General features: G+C 39.4%; 1 protein-coding gene across 1 annotated transcript in view; it reads right to left on the reverse strand.

Annotated features, from left to right (window-relative positions):
• ZSWIM8 (zinc finger SWIM-type containing 8) overlaps positions 1 to 11,336 on the reverse strand; it is a 49,766-nt gene extending 38,430 nt beyond the window's left edge. The window contains exon 1 of the mRNA XM_072423170.1: positions 9,878 to 11,336. Within this exon, the coding sequence (XP_072279271.1) occupies positions 9,878 to 10,055 (178 nt within the window). The 5' untranslated portion in view covers positions 10,056 to 11,336. The remainder of the gene's footprint in view (positions 1 to 9,877) is intronic.
• Between the last annotated feature and the right edge of the window lie 6,514 nt (positions 11,337 to 17,850).

Consider the following 17,850-nt stretch of genomic DNA (forward strand, 5'->3'; position numbering starts at 1 on the left):
GGCACAAAGGGGTAGCTACAAATGAAGACATTCTGAATGGAGCATTACTTGTACCCACAGGCCATGAGGATATCTAGTTCTCCGCAAAAGATGAATTTACAGTGATGAGTTAAACTAATTTCTAAAACACCAGGAGGAAGGAATGTATCATTAGGACATAAAACAAATAAGATTTTTTGTTTTTCATATTAGATAAGGAATGTAAAGTTCATAAAGCCTCTTACAAAAGCGGTTTCCTAAGGTGTAAATGTCTGCTCCTCTTTAAAATAATACAATATAGGCCTTTTACTTTTACTGTGGTTTAAAATGCTGTAGTAGTCAAGCCAAAACCTAAAACGGCACTGCTTTGTTATTGCTGGAATGAAGACAATATTAACAAACGTCCACCTTTAACCACTTCCTTGCAATAATATGTCAGTATATATTTAGAAAAGAAAACATCCCTTCAGAATCAACACATACAAAAGAAAACACAAAGAACAAACTAAAACAACTATTACAAGAACCCCAAAGGAAAGCCTAAACTAACCCCTAGAACAAATATAACAGACAGAAACCACTACACCACAGATCCAATGCACCAAGGACAAGGAACAAGAACAGTCCACACCCAGCAAGCCTGGCACAGTCTTTGTATGACCAAAACAGATAACTTTTTTATACTCAAAGGAAAAAAAATATACTCTTACTTCCAAAGAAAATCATCGCCGTACATAAATACATACATAACAAAAAATACATTCATACACATTTACACACTTTATGCATTTAAAATTATAAAGCTCCACTTACAAAAGCTAATGCTTAGCTCAAACATATAAACTAGAATTGTACAATATTAACTCAATACCAGCCCAAACATGTATTTTCTATCATCTAACATTGGATTTCTCAAACCCCTAGCAGTCTGTCCTATTTATTGGATTCTCACACTTTCCACTGAACTATTCCCATGTGGCTGAGTGATGCAGGAAAGACAATGCTCAAGAGGGAACTAGAACTCATAAACAGGCTTTACACAAGCTCAGAGAAGATCTTTCATCAGCTAAACAATCATAATTGTCTTTCATATCCATGTCATTCACAAACCCAGAGCAGCTTTACAAACTCCTCCAATTCCCTAGTGTTTCCTTTGATACCTCCTCACACATTCGGATTCTTTGTCGAATACTTTTCTCCAAAAACAAAGTGCTTTCACTGTACAACAATTGCTACCTTTGACTCAACCAGAGACTTTTTTTCCTCCAAATTGCATTTTTACAAATCAATGGAATGTAATTATTTTATTATTATATGTGTTATCTCATTCCTTATAGCTGCTTACTTTTCATGGACTCTGGGACATCAGTAATGGCAGCATCTATATTGTCCTTTGCAAATGATTAGGCAACAGATGATTTTCCAGGCATTTCCCTGCCTTTCTCACCTCATGAATTCATAGCACACTAAATGATTAAATTCTTTCTTCTGACTTCTTCCTTAATCACCTACAAGCTGGGTTCAACCCCATTCACTCTACCCAATTTTTCCTAACCAAACTTGCCAATCACTTAAATACAAAATCTAAAGATCACTATTTTATGCTCAATCAGTCCTCAGTCTTTGACACCATTGAGCTAACCACTCCAGACACTCAAGTGGTTCCCCTATACCTCTCTGGAAGGACCAAGTTTATGTTATTTATAGCTTATAGCTCTTTGTAGTCAGAGTGTCTCATGGTTATGCTTCTGAAGCTCCTTTTTTGTATCCATATGCAAAGTGGGGTCCAAATAATTACCTAATATGGCATCAGTTATCTGCAGGTGATACCTAAATCTATCTTTTCATCCACAATCTTCCTTACTACTCTTAAGCTACGTACACACTTCCAATTATTATCGTTGGAAAACGAACGACGAACGATCCTGCACGATATCTACGAACGATCGTAGCCCAATCGATCGTTCGTCGTTCGTTCGTCTTGAACGATAAAAATTGGAAGTGTGTACGCACCTTAACTGTTCAAGTATATATTTGCTGTCTTTAACCTACTAGATTGTAAGCTCTTCAGGGCAGGGTCCTCTCTTCCTGTATCACTGTCTGTATTAGTCTGTCATTTGCAATCCCTATTTATTGTACAGCGCTGCGTAATATGTTGGCGCTATATAAATCCTGTTTAATAATAAAATAATAATTTAGGTACCTTCACAGGCTGCATTAATAAAAAAAATAAAAATGAATGTAGAGCTGCGAAACCTATATATATATTTGTATACATCTGTTTGTAGTATATTTGTTGAACTCCAACTGAAATAGTCAATAAAGACTAACCATCAGTCAACCGAACTTGTTGAAAGTCTATTTTATTACTTCTATTTGATCCATTATTTAACAATGCAAACGCTATACTACAACCTGAAAACAGATAGATGTTTGGGTCCAGTATACTGTTTGCATTGTTAAATAATAGATCAATCAGAAGAATCAGTAGAGAATTTTAATAAGCTCGAGTTGACTGAAGGTCAGTCTGTACTAACCAGTATATTATTGATGCCTATATAGCCCCAACATTGTAGGCTTTTTAATATGTTTCCTTTTATAAATTTGTCATTACCATAAAATAAAACTGTTTTGATGCCACTTCCGTAAAAGCCTTTACAAGTTCTTGAAGTGTGCATCAAAAAGTACAAAATCTTTAAAAGCCAATCTTAGGCTGCAGTCCATATACAATCTATAGGGGGCGTGTCCGGCCAGCATTCAGCATGGCCGCGTAGGAACAGAGCTCTGTGTCCGACTACGCTCAAACGACGCGAGCAGAAGCAATTCCGGTCCTCTCTCTGCTTTAACGGAGCACCGGATTACTCCTTAACAGCAATATTATGACCAAACAGAGGAAAGGGAAGGCCAAGCCTCAGAAGCTCTCCTACTATTTTTGGCCTCAGCACTCCCGCGACTCCCAAGATTGTGTCACGGCTACTCCTCCAGCCTCACCTCAGGTCCATATTTCCCGTGAATCTCCTCCACAGCAAAGTCCCTCTGCTTTAACAATCTGGAAGGCAACTTGGAAGATTCTCCTTGACCCGCAGCATCGCCATCAGCGTCTTCTGCTCTCCAGAGTGAGTTATGTCTGGAGCCCGGTATAGCTGTAGGCGAGCCCGGGTATGCTCCCTTACTCATAGGCCCAATAATTGGGAAAGATCTAGAAAGTTTCCAGGTAGGGGAATCTAAGCTATCAGCGTCTACTTTGAAAGAAATACTATTATCTTTAAGGCATTCTATACAGCAACATATTAACATCAATAGTGGGCAAGTTTTGCAACACCCTGAATAACTTTGGGAAGCGTATATTGCATGTGGAAACCAAGATGGGGGGAGTTTTCTCAAGCCCATATTGATCTAGTGGATGAACACCAAGAGACTGCCAATAAGTTAAACTGGCTTAGGTCTAAAGTAGCTGACCTGGAGGATCGTTCCAGACGGAACAATATTAAAGTGAGAGCAGTCCCGGAGTCTATCAACCAAGGGGAAGTACAATCTTATATTAAAAGTTTGTGTCACCTGTAAGTGCCGGCGGCAACAGGGTGCACAGAATACCCAAACCCAAGTTCTTGGATGCGGCCATCCCAAGAGATGTGCTGGTACGTATACACTTTTTTCACATTAAAGAAAAGATAATGGCGAGGAAAATGCCCCCATTACCGGATCAATATCAAAATATACAATTGTTTGCTGTTTTGTCTGCCATTACAAGTCAGAATCGGAAAAAATTGTTGCCGATTACGAAAATGTTGCGGGACAAAAATATAGCGTACAGATGGGGCTTTCTGGCGAAATTGCTGATTTTGTACAAAGGAAAAACACATCCAATATCTTCTGTGGAAATGGGTTTACAACTACTTCAAGGGTGGAACCTAGCTGCTACTAGCCCATCATCAAGTTCACCGTCATCTCCAAGAAAAGTGTCCCATGAGTGGACCTGAATCATCTGGGAGTGTCAGTTTTGTGATAGCCTAGTCAAGTTATGTCAAGTCTTGACCACTTGAAATCTTGAAAAGTTCTATGTAAGTTTTTGATTTTAGACTGTTTTACCTGGTTTCTAACCAGGGAACTTTTTTGTTTTTTACCATTACTATCGTTTCCTTGTTTAAGTTTGCTTAACCCGTCTACTTAGTTCGTTGCTCTGTAACAGATGTTTCTACAGTACAAATTTTGGGATCATCGGCGGGATGGGCTGACCACAGGTGGGGCATGTCCTATTCCAACTAGTTATCGTTAGTAATTTTACCCAACAGTCTATACTGCCACGACTTCCACAGCTTCATTTCTTGTGTTAGATGACCCACATTGTCTCATTGAATGTGAAAGGATTGAATAAGCTTGCTTAAGAAAACATTTCTCAGCAAAAAAAATTCAAACACCTCAATGGCGAATTAGTGTTTGTTCAAGAAACACGTCTTCATCCTACGAAAGCACCCAAATGGCAATTAACGTCTTTTTCTCATACCTGCAAGTTTCCCGATGAAAAAATGTGGAGTTATGATAGCGGTTAAGGATAGCATCCAGTTTCAATATGTTGAACATATCGCAAATGAAGAAGGGTGTTATGTCATTCTGATATGCAAGTTAAACATAACAATCTATAAAAATGGTGGGTTTATTCTTTAAACCCACAGCAATGTAAACAGCTTTATAGGTGTATTCAGTCACGAGGAATATAAATGTATAGATTGTTTCATCCATGCATATATTCAGAAGTATAAGGTAGAAAGAAAAGGCTTACATCAATTAAATGATGCTTGGAACCATTTATTAAAACATTTATTAAAAAAAATGAGCACATAGCTCTGTTAGATAGACACTATCATTGCTAAGCAGTCAGCACCAAAACAGCGGGACCTGGGACTGTACCAGCATGTGGACGCCATGTGAAGCCACCACAGCAATGAGACGCTTAAGCTCATAAGCATAAAGACCTCCCATGTCCCCTTTTAGATGAGAAAGACAGACATATTTTAGGTGTTTATCCCACAATGTAATATAGGATGGTGAGGGTGTTTTCTAAAGTATGAAATTCTAGGGGTTCCAGGGCTGAAAATAAATTCCAATAATATATTTTAAAATACAACCTGCCCTGTTTTAGGTCAACTAGCTGATTGTGCTAGAAATGTTGACTATTTTACTAGCAGAGATAAAGGTTGATGGAAAGAAAGAAGCAGCTGGCTGTGGTCAGGGTGACTGCACTAAGCATGTCATAATCTGGCCATGACCTTGCTGAGGATTTTGCTACAGCTATTCTGCCTCTAACTCTTGCGTTTAGCCTTCATTATAACTTCCAGTTATTGCAGACTGACTTTTTGAGGATTACCACTAATAATATTGTTTGCTAACAATTCTAGAGTTGCAGGAAACTTCATATATCAAAACCAGATTCTCTCTAAAACCATATTGAAAATACAACAGGGTTTCTGTACTTACACGCAGTAAAATTAATCTGTGTTACTACAAAACAAATGGAATGTATGAACACCCCCCTGAAGGATAAATAGACATTTTTCTGATATCGCCCCAGTAGTTCACCAAATATATTAATGGGGTTTCCTCTTGTGTTTCAATGGCAGTAATCGATTCCCAGGAGGGAAAGTATTAGGAAATTTCCAGAGTCCAGTAAGTAAAGTCCTTTGCACAGTAAGTAAATAACTTAGAAGAAAAGTGTCGAACTCCAGAAGAGCCATCACTGGCCGCCATTGCTGAACTCATTCCATAGAATGCAGGCAGTCTGGATGTAAAGCTGATCTTGGTGCCAAGTTGTGTGACTGTAAATTCTGGGTTCTGAAAGTTATAAAGGTTGAAGATCAGAACTTCCTAGATTGTAAACTCTTCAGGGCAGGGTCCCCTCCTCCTCCTGTGTCACTGTCTGTATCAGTCATTTGTAACCCCTATTTAATGTACAGCTCTGCAAAATATGTTGGGGCTATATATCCTGTTTAAAAAGAACAACACCAAGCAGGCAAGCTGTGCATTTTATAACCAGGTTGGAAATGGCAGCTTACATCATCCTAGGGATAGTAATAGATAGCATAGTTACCCTTTAGGAAAGTATTCGATTTTTGTACAACCTGCCAATTTTAAAATAGTCTCCAACCAAAACTAGTAGTTGAATGTTACATTTGTGAACATTAAATATAATCAGACAGTACTACAAGTGATGTAGTAAATCATTACTAAATACTATTGACAAGGTGACCACAGAGGTGACTACAAGGGGACCCCAGAGCCCAAAAAAAGATTTATATTTCAAACAGTCAATGTCCTTCAAGTTATTAGACATAGAATTGTGTACTTACATTTTATACCAGTTTATTTTTGATTATTTTTGCATTGCATATTATTGCTACAGAGAACCTCTGAGGAGTTTAATAGAAAATGCTAAATGCTATGAGAACTAGAAAATTATCTGAGGATTCGGTCAAACTAATCCATTGCAGAAACAAGCTACATAGTTAGGTTGGCCATAAGTCCATCAAGTTCAACCACTAGGAAATAAACATATCCCAGATATTAAACCCTACAAGACATAGTTGGCTCAGAGGAAGGCAAAAAAAGCCCTAAAAAAAACCTCCAACAGGAGAAGGAAATTCCTTCTATTCCATGAGGCAATCGGATGTTCCGTGGATCAACAGTCTCTGTTATCTTTACTTTAATACCTTTATATTTCGTGCTTCTGGAAAGCATCCAGCTTTTTCTTAAAGCAATCTATAGTAGTTGCTGAAACTACTTCCTGAGGGAACCGATTCCACATTTTCACAGACCTTACAGTGAAGAATCCCTTCCTTATCCAGAGCTTAAACTTCTTTTCCTCCAATATTGCAGCTTGGCATTGCATGATGTTATTAGGTCTATGATCTACCAGAACCCCCAGATCATATTTCATTTAGACTCCCCTAATATGCATTGTGTTGAACTACACAGCATTTATACTACAGTACAGAATGAGCGAGCCCTTAGGTTATCTGATCTTATCAACACAGGCTGCAGAAAATCCCCCCAAAAAATTACAATTTCATTTGTTACTTTTTTCCCAATTTTTTAAACAATGGTTTATTATTAAAGCAAGTGTTCTCCAAACCTCCAAATCAACTCCTAAACAAAACCACATGTCATCATTTATTGCCTGCAAGGGGTTTAAGCTGGAATAAAAGTTTATATACAACATTTGCAATGTTACACTGATACATAGAAGAGAAGATGAATAAATTATCTTATATCAGAGGATTTCACAACCAGATAATAATTGTTTTTTTGTTTTTTTTTTGGGGGGGGGGGCTATTAGGTTAAATTGAAGATCTAAAACTAAAATAATACACATCACAGGAGAAGACCACAGCACTGAGGAATTTCTGGGTGGTTTTAGGAGGAAGGTCATCTGAGGATAACTTCTGCTCCAGCTGAGTCACCAGTCCTAGTGGGGTAGAACAGTTCAGGAGCAAGATAAGCATTGACAATGTGTTCTTTTCCTAAAAGGCTTGATTTTTTTTCCCTATAAACATCATTAGATAAATACCAGGACAGAAACTATGTTAGACTTGCTTAGAGATGTGTGTTTTTTTAGTACACCATCCTAAAGCTGTCCCCAAAATAACCAACCAACCACAAAGCACCATCACCGAGCTGTAGCTGGTCTGTAGATTATAAAACCTGAGTTTGCCTTATTATTTGTCATATAGATAATCTGCTATGAAGTTACAGGTTCGCCTGAACTTAATTGAATATATTAGCATTATGTGGTTTTCTAAAGCTTACTTGTATTAGTTACTTTGCACAGTACCATGAGAGATTTGCTATATCTGCTATAGTTTTCCTTTCCTGGTACCTCACTTTCATCAATGTATTAATAACATTTTATTAAAAAAAAATATTTCTACTATTTTTTATACCCACTGACATCCATCGGTTTCTGTGCTCCCCTAGGCAATGTAGGATCATGACTGGTAGAACACTGAGTGCCGTACACGACCTCCTAATAACATCACGGCATGGCCTGGGGGTGCCATCACTGCCATGTGGTGGGCTGGCTTTTAGGAGGAATTATAAAGTACAAAACCCCCTTATTGGGTGGATGTAAGAATAGATGTGGGGGCACTCTAGGTAACATCTACATGTGATGCTGAGAAAAAAAGAAATCTAATAAATAAAATGGGTTAACTCAGTCAGGCTGAGGAGTTGATGTTGGATGTCATCCAGCCTGGAAATAAAGCAGAACCTACCGGTATATGCCCTGCTACAGCTTCAATACAACTTAAGTGAATATTGGAGTATAGCACTGGGATTGCTGGAACTGAACACAACAATGAGAATGAAAGTAAGACGAGATCTTATGTAATAATGTTACTGGCTGGAAAATACCTACAACGCTGGGTTACAATTTAAATCATTACAGACTTACAATGACCTGTTAGCTGAGCCATGACAACCAGGTACCTGAATTACAAATAACGCACATTCTTTACCATGTTTTCTATATTCCTAAATCTGCAGCGCCCATTATTCTAAGAGCTAGTGATCCTGCCACGTGGCCTTTTAATACACTTAACCGAGGCATGGTCCAATGGTGACACCATAAGGAAACTTTCCCATATTAATCCCATACGCAGCCAGTGTAAAATAGCAGCGGAGGATCCTTTGAAGAAAGTGAAGATTTGACTTTTTACATGTTGAACAGCAGTGTTTAACCGAGAAATGTTTTTAAATTGTAGGCCGGTGGTGGCGCCTGTCATGTGATGCCGCCACTCTTTAGTAACCACCCAAAAAACAGCCAGGTGGTTACTGAAAAATGCTGGGTGGTGCTCCCAGCTAAAAGGGTCTGGGGAGAACGCTGAACAGGTATTATTCTTCTTCTTCTTTTACTCGCTACTATAGTTTGTTACATTTACCTGCCTGCACTAGAAACACAACAAACCTAATATGAACTTTCCAACATTCTAAACCAAGTGTGTCTGTGCCTATCCCCTTCTGTTAATTGTTTATAGCGAGCGTGGGACAACCTGTAGGCAGGTCGTCAAAAAGTTAGCAGGGCAACAATGACAAATTTTGTGGTGTCAGTTGTTACCATACAAATCAAATCACCCCTATTACTCTGTCCTATTAGTATGCTTCATCATCTTTGTATTATGCCCCTATATTGTGGCTCGACCTTTCGGTATCCACCTAAATACAGCCAGGTGGTTACCTCAAAGTGCTGGTTGGTATGGGGTGCACACAGAGTCATAATAACTTCTAGTACAATTTGCATAGAGAAAACTTAATCCAATATTTTTATTGGTTCAGAAATCTCAGGACCCATTCAGACACATCCGATGTGTTGCACTACAGCACCATGAAAGCTTTTAATAAAGTGCAGCGGCATTTATTTTCAAAGGCATCCCAATTAACTATTTGATCTTTCCATACAATGGACAGCCTGATTGTCCAATAGGAGACAGGCGAGCTTTACCAGGAAGCCTTATCAGATCAGCATGCAAAGGGAAAGTAGATGGTAATGTTTTTGTTTCTACACTTTTACAAGCATCATGTTGCATTTTGTACTAAATAAACAGAAATCATACAGCAGCCTCTTTGTACATGAACTATAGCACCATTCATTACCATCACACAACATGAGCCCAGCTATGTGATGCTAATGTAAATGCGGCCTTTATTGCCTAACTTCACTCACTCCAGCCATCCATCACAACATTTTGTCACCATTCATTTAACAGTAATCACCGACAACCCTCTGCACTCTGGAATAAAAAAGGTCACAGCCGGAGACCTTTATCACAATTAAAATCAGCCCCGCTGCTCCAATCACACTGTGAACATGTAACGGCACATGACAACATGATCAAGAACAAGGACCCACCTTTCATTTTCACGGTTGGAGAATTGGGACCCGCTGATTGTTTGCGCCATCCTCTCCAATTCTGACAGAGACTTTCTGCCTCTGAGATAAAGGAACATAAAGAGTCCTCCTCAAAGCGATCCGAGTCCTCAAAGGAAAACCGCTCACCGTCCTCCCACTCTGCAAACATGAGTTCCATCACATCCAACGATCCAAAGCACAACGTTAAACAGGTGGAGATCGGCCGGATAAATAAAGTCAGATCGAGCCAAAAACACAAATAGATTTCAGCTTATGGAAACAGAACTATAAGACAATGCCTCCAAATAGGCTTTGATTGAATGCAGTCTTGCATACTTGATGACGGAGAGAAAAGTTTCCTACTTTAAAATCCAGGCTACTTTCCCGTCTTCATTTCTGATACAATTTGTGCTTTGTCAAATACGCTCCCTGTGAGGAATAAACTGTGCTGGATCTATATTTTTCCCAACAAAAAAGAGATCAATAATCAGTTCTATAACAAGGAGGAGAACACAAGGTGTAAGGATGAACTTCTCTTCCTATAACTGAGATTTCTGTGCCCTGGAGGCACCATAATTTACTAACACAACCATCAGAGTAAATAAATGAAATATCTTATAAAATATACACAATATAAGATTGGATTAAAAAAAAAAAGTAATGACCACAAAACCCAGGGGGGTGATAATGAAGAAGGATTACTGGTTGGTCAGAGATGCCAGATAAAAATAATATTGGGAGTGATCTCCACAAAATGTGGACATCAGATCTATTGGCTTCTATAGATGTATGTTATTGCTTCCTCCTCTTCATAACGCTGCATCCATCACAGTGATCAGTGCCTTGCTGGGTGACAACGGGGTGCCACTGGGCAACAATAGAGGGTCACTGGGTGACAATGGGGTGCCAATGGGCAACAATGGGGTGCCACTGGGCAACAATAGGGGGTCACTGGGTGACAATGGGGTGAATGGAGTGTCACTTGGCAACAATGGGGTGCCACTGGGTGACAATAGGATGAATAGGGTGTCAGTGGGTGATGGAGCCTGGAAGGATGGCAGACACCTAAGGATTCCTCTTTGTTCTCTTCTTTTGTTTCCTCTGCCAGGCTAGACACACACAGGAGACGGCAGCACCAGGGGCCAGGCTGGGGTTACACAAGGAGACAGCAGGCCGCCTTCAGGGGATCTGTCAGCTGCTTCTTACTAAACAAAAGCCCCCCTGCTGCTGCTCCCTCCCCGGTGTACACAATGCCCCCGTGTGGCCGGGCCAGGTACACCGAGTCCTCTGTCCTAGTGTTATTTACTGTGTGGGGCGTCTCGTCAGACAGCACTCCGGGTCAGAGACTTCTTCCGTCCAATGGCCAGGCCAGCCCTCCCCCGTCTGCCTTGGCTTTCTCTCCCCGGCTCTACCTAGGGACAGCTCGATCAGCTGATTCCCGCTTCCGCTCTCCACCTTCCGGCTTCCTACCACAGAGCGCTAGAGCATACGGCGAAGGAAGAAGGGAAGCGACTCTCTATACTATGCTTGCGATTCTGTGGTATGAGGAGGACCCGGAGCTTGCATTGCTCAGAGAGTACTGTGTAGTTTAGAGTTGCTTAGCAAAGGTTCTGCCTCTAGAGGGCGCAATTTAGCCAGCTCTATACAGAATATTTTCCAGGCAACTCAACTGAGAAATGTCTAAAATCATTTTACAAAATATATTAGTTTTATTAAAATGAAATTAGTATGGACTTAGAAATAAATTGTAGTTATGACTTCCTTGTAATCTCTTTATTATGTATGCCAATTGTATTATTATTATAAAGTATTTATATAGCACCAACATATTATGCAGCGCTGTACAAAGTCCATAGTCATCTCACTAGCTGTCCCTCAAAGGGGCTCACAATCTAATCCTACAATAGTCATATGTCTTTAGTACTATCTAATAACAATTTTGGGGGGAAGACAATTACCTAACTGCATGTTTTTAGAATGTGGGAGGAAACCGGAGAACCCAGAGGAAACCCACACAAACACGGGGAAACCTGCATGCAGATAGTGTCCTGGCTGGGATTTAAACCTGGGACCTAGCGCTGCAAAGACCAGAGTGCTAACCTCTGAGCCACCGTGCTGCCACATTATATGTATTAAAAGCAGAAATAAAGTTACATTTTTTACGAATATTCGATTCCAATAAGGGACAGGGGATGTCCCTTCTGCAATAATCTGTCCTACCTGCCTGATCAATTTGGGTCCTTGGTGATATCCTTACCAGGATTCCAGGCATTCCCGGCTTCCTCTGGGCATTCCAGGGATGAATGAACTCCTGCGCGATTGAAGATGGCCCTGTGAGGCAATAGGGACAGGTAAGCAAAGTGAGGTTTAATTCAGCTTTCATTCACATTCAGCTTTCACACATAATTCTGTACAAGACAGTAGAATGGCGCTGTGCACTTTTCTCAAGTTGTATTGCATTGATTCACTATGTAAAAGGAATGGAGGAGCTCAGCTACGAGGAGAGATTAGCTGAACTGAATCTATTCTCCCTTGATAAGAGACGTATAAGGGGGATATGATCACCCTGTATAAATATATAAATGGTCCATATAGAGAACTCTCTACCCCATTATTCACTTTGAGATCATTACAAAGAACAAGAGGGCACTCTTTGCGTCTGGGGGAAAAGAAGTTAAAGGAAGGGATTCTTCACTGTAAGGTCGGTAAAATTTGGAATCGGCTCCCTCAGGAAGTAGTTTCAGCAAACACAAAAGATTGCTTTAAGAAAAAGCTGGATGCTTTTCTAGAAGCACAGACTATAACTGGGTATTAAGGATTTTAAGTAAAGATAGCCTGTTGATTCAGGGAACATCCGATTGCCTCATGGAATTAGAAAGGAATTTTTTTCCCCTTTTAGAACAAATTCTACCAGTTTTTTTTTTTTTTTTTTGCCTTCCTCTGGACCAACTATGTCCATAGGGTTTTATATCTGGGATATGGTTCTTTCCCTAGTGGTTCAACTTGATGGACGTATGTCTTTTTTTAACCTAACTTACTATGTAAGTATGTTCTGTTTTCAACCAGCCCTCTCAAACATGGCCTATTGGAAACACCCAGGTTACCTGAGAGTGATGAGTGTCCTCCATTTCATTCCAGGTAAGAGAGACTATTCACACATAGGCTGTATTTGTTGTAAGTGCTTTGTGTATAGTGAATGCCAAATGATTTTAAGAAATCCATTCCAGGTTTGTTGGATCACCCAAGTTTCCCTATCTTGGACAGCTTTAATAAATCACACCCATTGACTCTGACTTAAACACTTCGATAAAGATCATCATGGTAGAACCTCGGTGATCCAACAGACCTGGACTAGAATTCCTAAAAGTCTATTATATACTGAAAGTCCAGTAAAAAAGCAGTCATAATGCAATTATGTGCACACACCTACACTATTTTTTAATTAAATCACCATTCTTTATGCATGTACATGCACATAACTGGAATTTACTGCTTTTTCAACTTTTACATTTATATTCTCATTATTATCTGCTATGACTGAATCTAGCATTCCAAAACTTTGACACCTAATAGCAGACCAGTTCATGGCTCAGGTTTAATATGCTCTAGTAATGGAGATGGTTGCAAATCAGGGCCAATGGTTGCATACATTTGTATGTTCCAGTGCTGTCCCAGAACTAGCAGCCATAGCAGGTGTAAGCTATTTTTGCTTCAGCATATTGTACTTGGTATATTACTGTGAAACCATTTCTATAGAGATTGTCTGTGAAAAGTGGATAACTCACCCTGAACAGAATTACTTTAGTGTTTAAACCTTTATACTGGGTAATGTTTAACATTTGAGAAATTCATATTTGTGTCCTAAACACTAAAAACTTATTTGAATAAGTCAAGAAAAACAAACTGAATTGTGTTTAAATGCTTTATGAAGAGCTTGAGCAAAAACAGACTTTTTTACTAAATTTTCTAATAAATTATTACATTTATGTATCAAAAAAGTACTCTCACCAAAACTACCAAAAATTCACACACCATAAACGTATATATATATTAAAGACCGAATAATCTGGAAACATCACCTCTTTCCATCACTTGACAGCTGAAGCCCTCAGCAGTGAACTGGAATTAGAGTGATGTGAGTTATTCCCAAGGATCTGTTCTGCAACTATTTTTCCCTAAAACAATTTTTAACATTGATATAGTGTAGAGTTTCAACCAGGGATCCTCCAGAGTTAGCTAGTGGTTCCTTGAGCAATGAGCAATCTGTGTCTCTCAGGTCAGTTTAAGTGACCCCAATGATCTCTTTGGTTATCTGTAAGGGTGACATTCTTCCTACTGGCCAGCAATGTAAGAGACATTATTCCCACTGATCATCACACAAATGTACTGTTAGCTGTGGATATAGTAAATATAGCAAGGGTTCATAATGTCTTCAACAGATTTCAATATTTCTGTATCAGGTATCTTCCTGAATCCACATGAGAATGAGGAAATATCATCATATAATTGCAAGTAATTTTACAATAGTTGTTTATGTTTTCTAAGCAAAACTAAAGACCTGCAATTAATAACTGTGAGCAGGCGGAAACTTTAACTTTATTACAGAAGGGACAGGTAATGTTCTTACGACAATAAAACATACTTACCTAACTTAACCTTACACAATCTTCTTTCTGTGCATGTGCAGCTTAGTGTGGGATGCCAGGATATGCTGGGTATTCTGACATCTTCCAGGGCTGCTGGGACTGAATGAGCATGACTTCACGATGGCCAAAAATCGGGGTGAAGATTGTGGCGCAATAAAGCAGACAGGTAAGTGCAATTAGAAAAAATTCAGATCAGGCAGGTAAGTTTTATTTATTGCTGAAGGGACATCATCTGGTTGTATTTTTTTAAATGGATTAGTTCCACTTCAAAAAATGTTTATATGAATGAATCAGCCAATGTCAATTATGACATTCTGAAGGTGTCAACTGCTGCCCACACCATAAAAAACCAGGAAAAGTACAATTTACCTTTCCATGATTAGAAGGCGGCACATCTTCAACCGATATTCTGCATGGTACACAGAGTGTTACAGCCAATAGGGCAACCAGGGTTCCTCCAAAGTCTGACGGGTTCCTTGAGCCGTAAGCATTTTGGACCTTTCAGGTCAGTTACCAGTGACACCAATGCTCCTTTTGGCTATCCATAAGGGTGACATTCTTCCCACTTACTATCATAATAATGTACTGTGAGCTGTGAATATAGTAGTGATAGAAGGGGGTTCCCAATCACCTGAATGTTACTTTAAGGATTCCCCCATGTTAAAATAAAGTTGAGCAATGCTGCAATAGAGCAGGAGAGTATTTTTTCAAGCCACTAAAATTGCTGAGCACCAACTCCTGAAAATGACCTCTGATTCTCAAAACAATCAAATCAAATCAAAAGAATCATTAAAAAGTTGTCAGAGTCAGGATTCCAGTAAGAAGGGGAAGGATGGGCTTTTTAAAGGAATTTGCAGAATATGCCTTCATCTTCAGAGCACACTGACAATAAATTGAATAGCTAACACATATAACATATGCCTTCCAAACATCCAGTAAACAATTACAGACAACATACAGTGTTTTATATTGGCTGACCTGATGGGGAGATTTTGCTTCATTTCCTGTTCCAAAAATAGTGGCTCACTCCAAAGTGAGAGGACACCCCTCTCCTCTTTAAAAGGGATGAGGTCATCAGTTTGCTCTTTTATCCAGCATGTTTACAGTGTTGCCTAACAAGACTTTAAAAAGCACTGCCATTCTGATTGGCTGAGAATTCTGTTTAGGCACTGTATATTAGGCAGTCCTCTGAAGGATGGCATGGAGTTTAGTTACAGCACTAGGTTATACGCTGGTGCTGGCAGCACTGTCACAGCTGCTGAGCCTAAACCCTGCCTCAGGTAAGTGTTACCAATCTATAACACCTGTACAGCCATGCCAATGTAAACCAGGTAACCACCCAAACCACAAATGAATTGTCAATATTGAAGCATTACCAGTCCTCCATCAAGCCTCATCCTTTCCACTCTGAAATTATCATCCTTTCCTGGTGTCAGTGCCCCAAATCCAGTGTTATTTCTCTTTTCTCCTCAATGCCAGGAGCACCTAATGGAATCTCAGTGTGAGTTCACCCAGTCTATGACGTGTTTCTAGTACAATGATGTCATATAAAGGTGTATTATTCTGTATGATGATGAATGGAAAATTACCTGCTGGGAGGTAAGACAAAGGGACAGAACTTTTAATGTTGTCATTGCATAATTTGAAAATGCCAGTCACCTGGCTCTCTGACCCAAAACAAGAAGATTATAATTTCCATACAAACACACACTTTTTATCATTTGTTGACCTGGAAAAAGCAAATCAGCCAGGTCTGCAGATCAATGGATAAAAAAAAAAAAAAAAGAATCAAGTCTTTGGGGTTGATTTATAAATTTTATTCAACATTCACATATTTGATCACATTGAAATCAATTCAAATAATAGATGAATCATCAGTAAAAGTTGGTTATTTTGTTTTTCTTTTTTTTTTTTTTAGAAAACTCTTAAAAATTAAAATATCAGCGGTGACACTGTGTCCCAAAAATAATTTATTGATCTCAAGGCAGTAGATTCAGAGTGACAATGGCGTGCAGCACTTCCCACCGACATTACCAAGTCACAGGGATTTAATAGCTCATAGGAGAGATACCAGGGTGTCAGTGGGTGAGGAGCTGGGGGTATTGTGTGAGTAAAACAAGTCACCTGAAGATTAGAAAGCAAAATCCTAACTATATCTTTCACAAATCCCTTCCCTGTGACTCCAGGCGCTCTATTTATAAAACAGGGAATATGACATTCCCTCAAACATTCCCTCCTGGGAATCTTCCTGGTCCATGTGTTTCAATGACAGTAAATGATTCTCAGGAGGGAATGTTTGAAGGAATGTCAGATTCACTGTTTTATAAATAGAACCACAAGACAAGATCTCTTTAAGGTAAATGTCATAGGAGCTTTCTGCAAAGGAGGCACAGACATACATAGATGAGCCATCCTATACTCAGACTAGTGATGTCATGTGATGCGGCTGGACAGAAGACCTCATTAAAACAAATGAGGTCAAATACACAATAATAAAAATAAAGATGGGTGTGGTGAAGATGGGGAACTGAGATATGGAAGGTGTTAAGCTTTAAATCAAAGCTAAATCCTACAAAAAATGAGCGTGGCTTGGTGGGAATCTTCCAGCTCCATGTGTTTCAATGACAGTAATTGATTCCCACCAGGGAATGTTTAAGGAAATGTCAGATTTCCCTTTGATTCTAGCAAATTTGTGTCCTTTACACAATAATGGAAGAGCAGTGAACGCAAGCCTGGACCAGTCATCAATGGGAGAGGGAACACTATAGGCTTTATTTATAAAACAGGGAATTTTAAATTCCCTCAAACATTCCCTGGTGGGAATCGATTACTGTCATTGAAACAGTTAGACCTGGAAGATTACCACCAGTGAATGTCTGATTCCCTGTTTTATAAACAGAGCCCTAGGAGGTAAATGTAACATCCAAATACCATGCTTAATGCCCATGATTGAAAAAACTGCACTCTAATCAACGAAAATGGCATACTAGGGACAACCAGGATGGGGAGGAAGGAGATAGAAGATGCTGAACGTCCCCCAGGAAATGAGGCAAACTCTGATACACTACAATTCTAGAATATACTGTAAGCAGCTCACTGTAAGCAGTGAAATCACAATAAATCATTTCAGTACAGGGGAGGAACCTCTATAAACGACAAAGGGTAAGGCTGGAGATTACCCAACAATCCCAAATCGCTGCCCAGTGAGCTGTTCCATACATATTACAGAGAAGTCTTTGAAGTCTATTTATCAAGCAGTAAATTTAAGATTCACAGAAACATTCTTCCAGGTCCATGCATTTCAATGTAAATGATTCTCAGTCTTTC

Source organism: Pyxicephalus adspersus, chromosome 10, assembly GCF_032062135.1.
Source record: "Pyxicephalus adspersus chromosome 10, UCB_Pads_2.0, whole genome shotgun sequence".
NCBI lineage: Eukaryota > Metazoa > Chordata > Amphibia > Anura > Pyxicephalidae > Pyxicephalus > Pyxicephalus adspersus.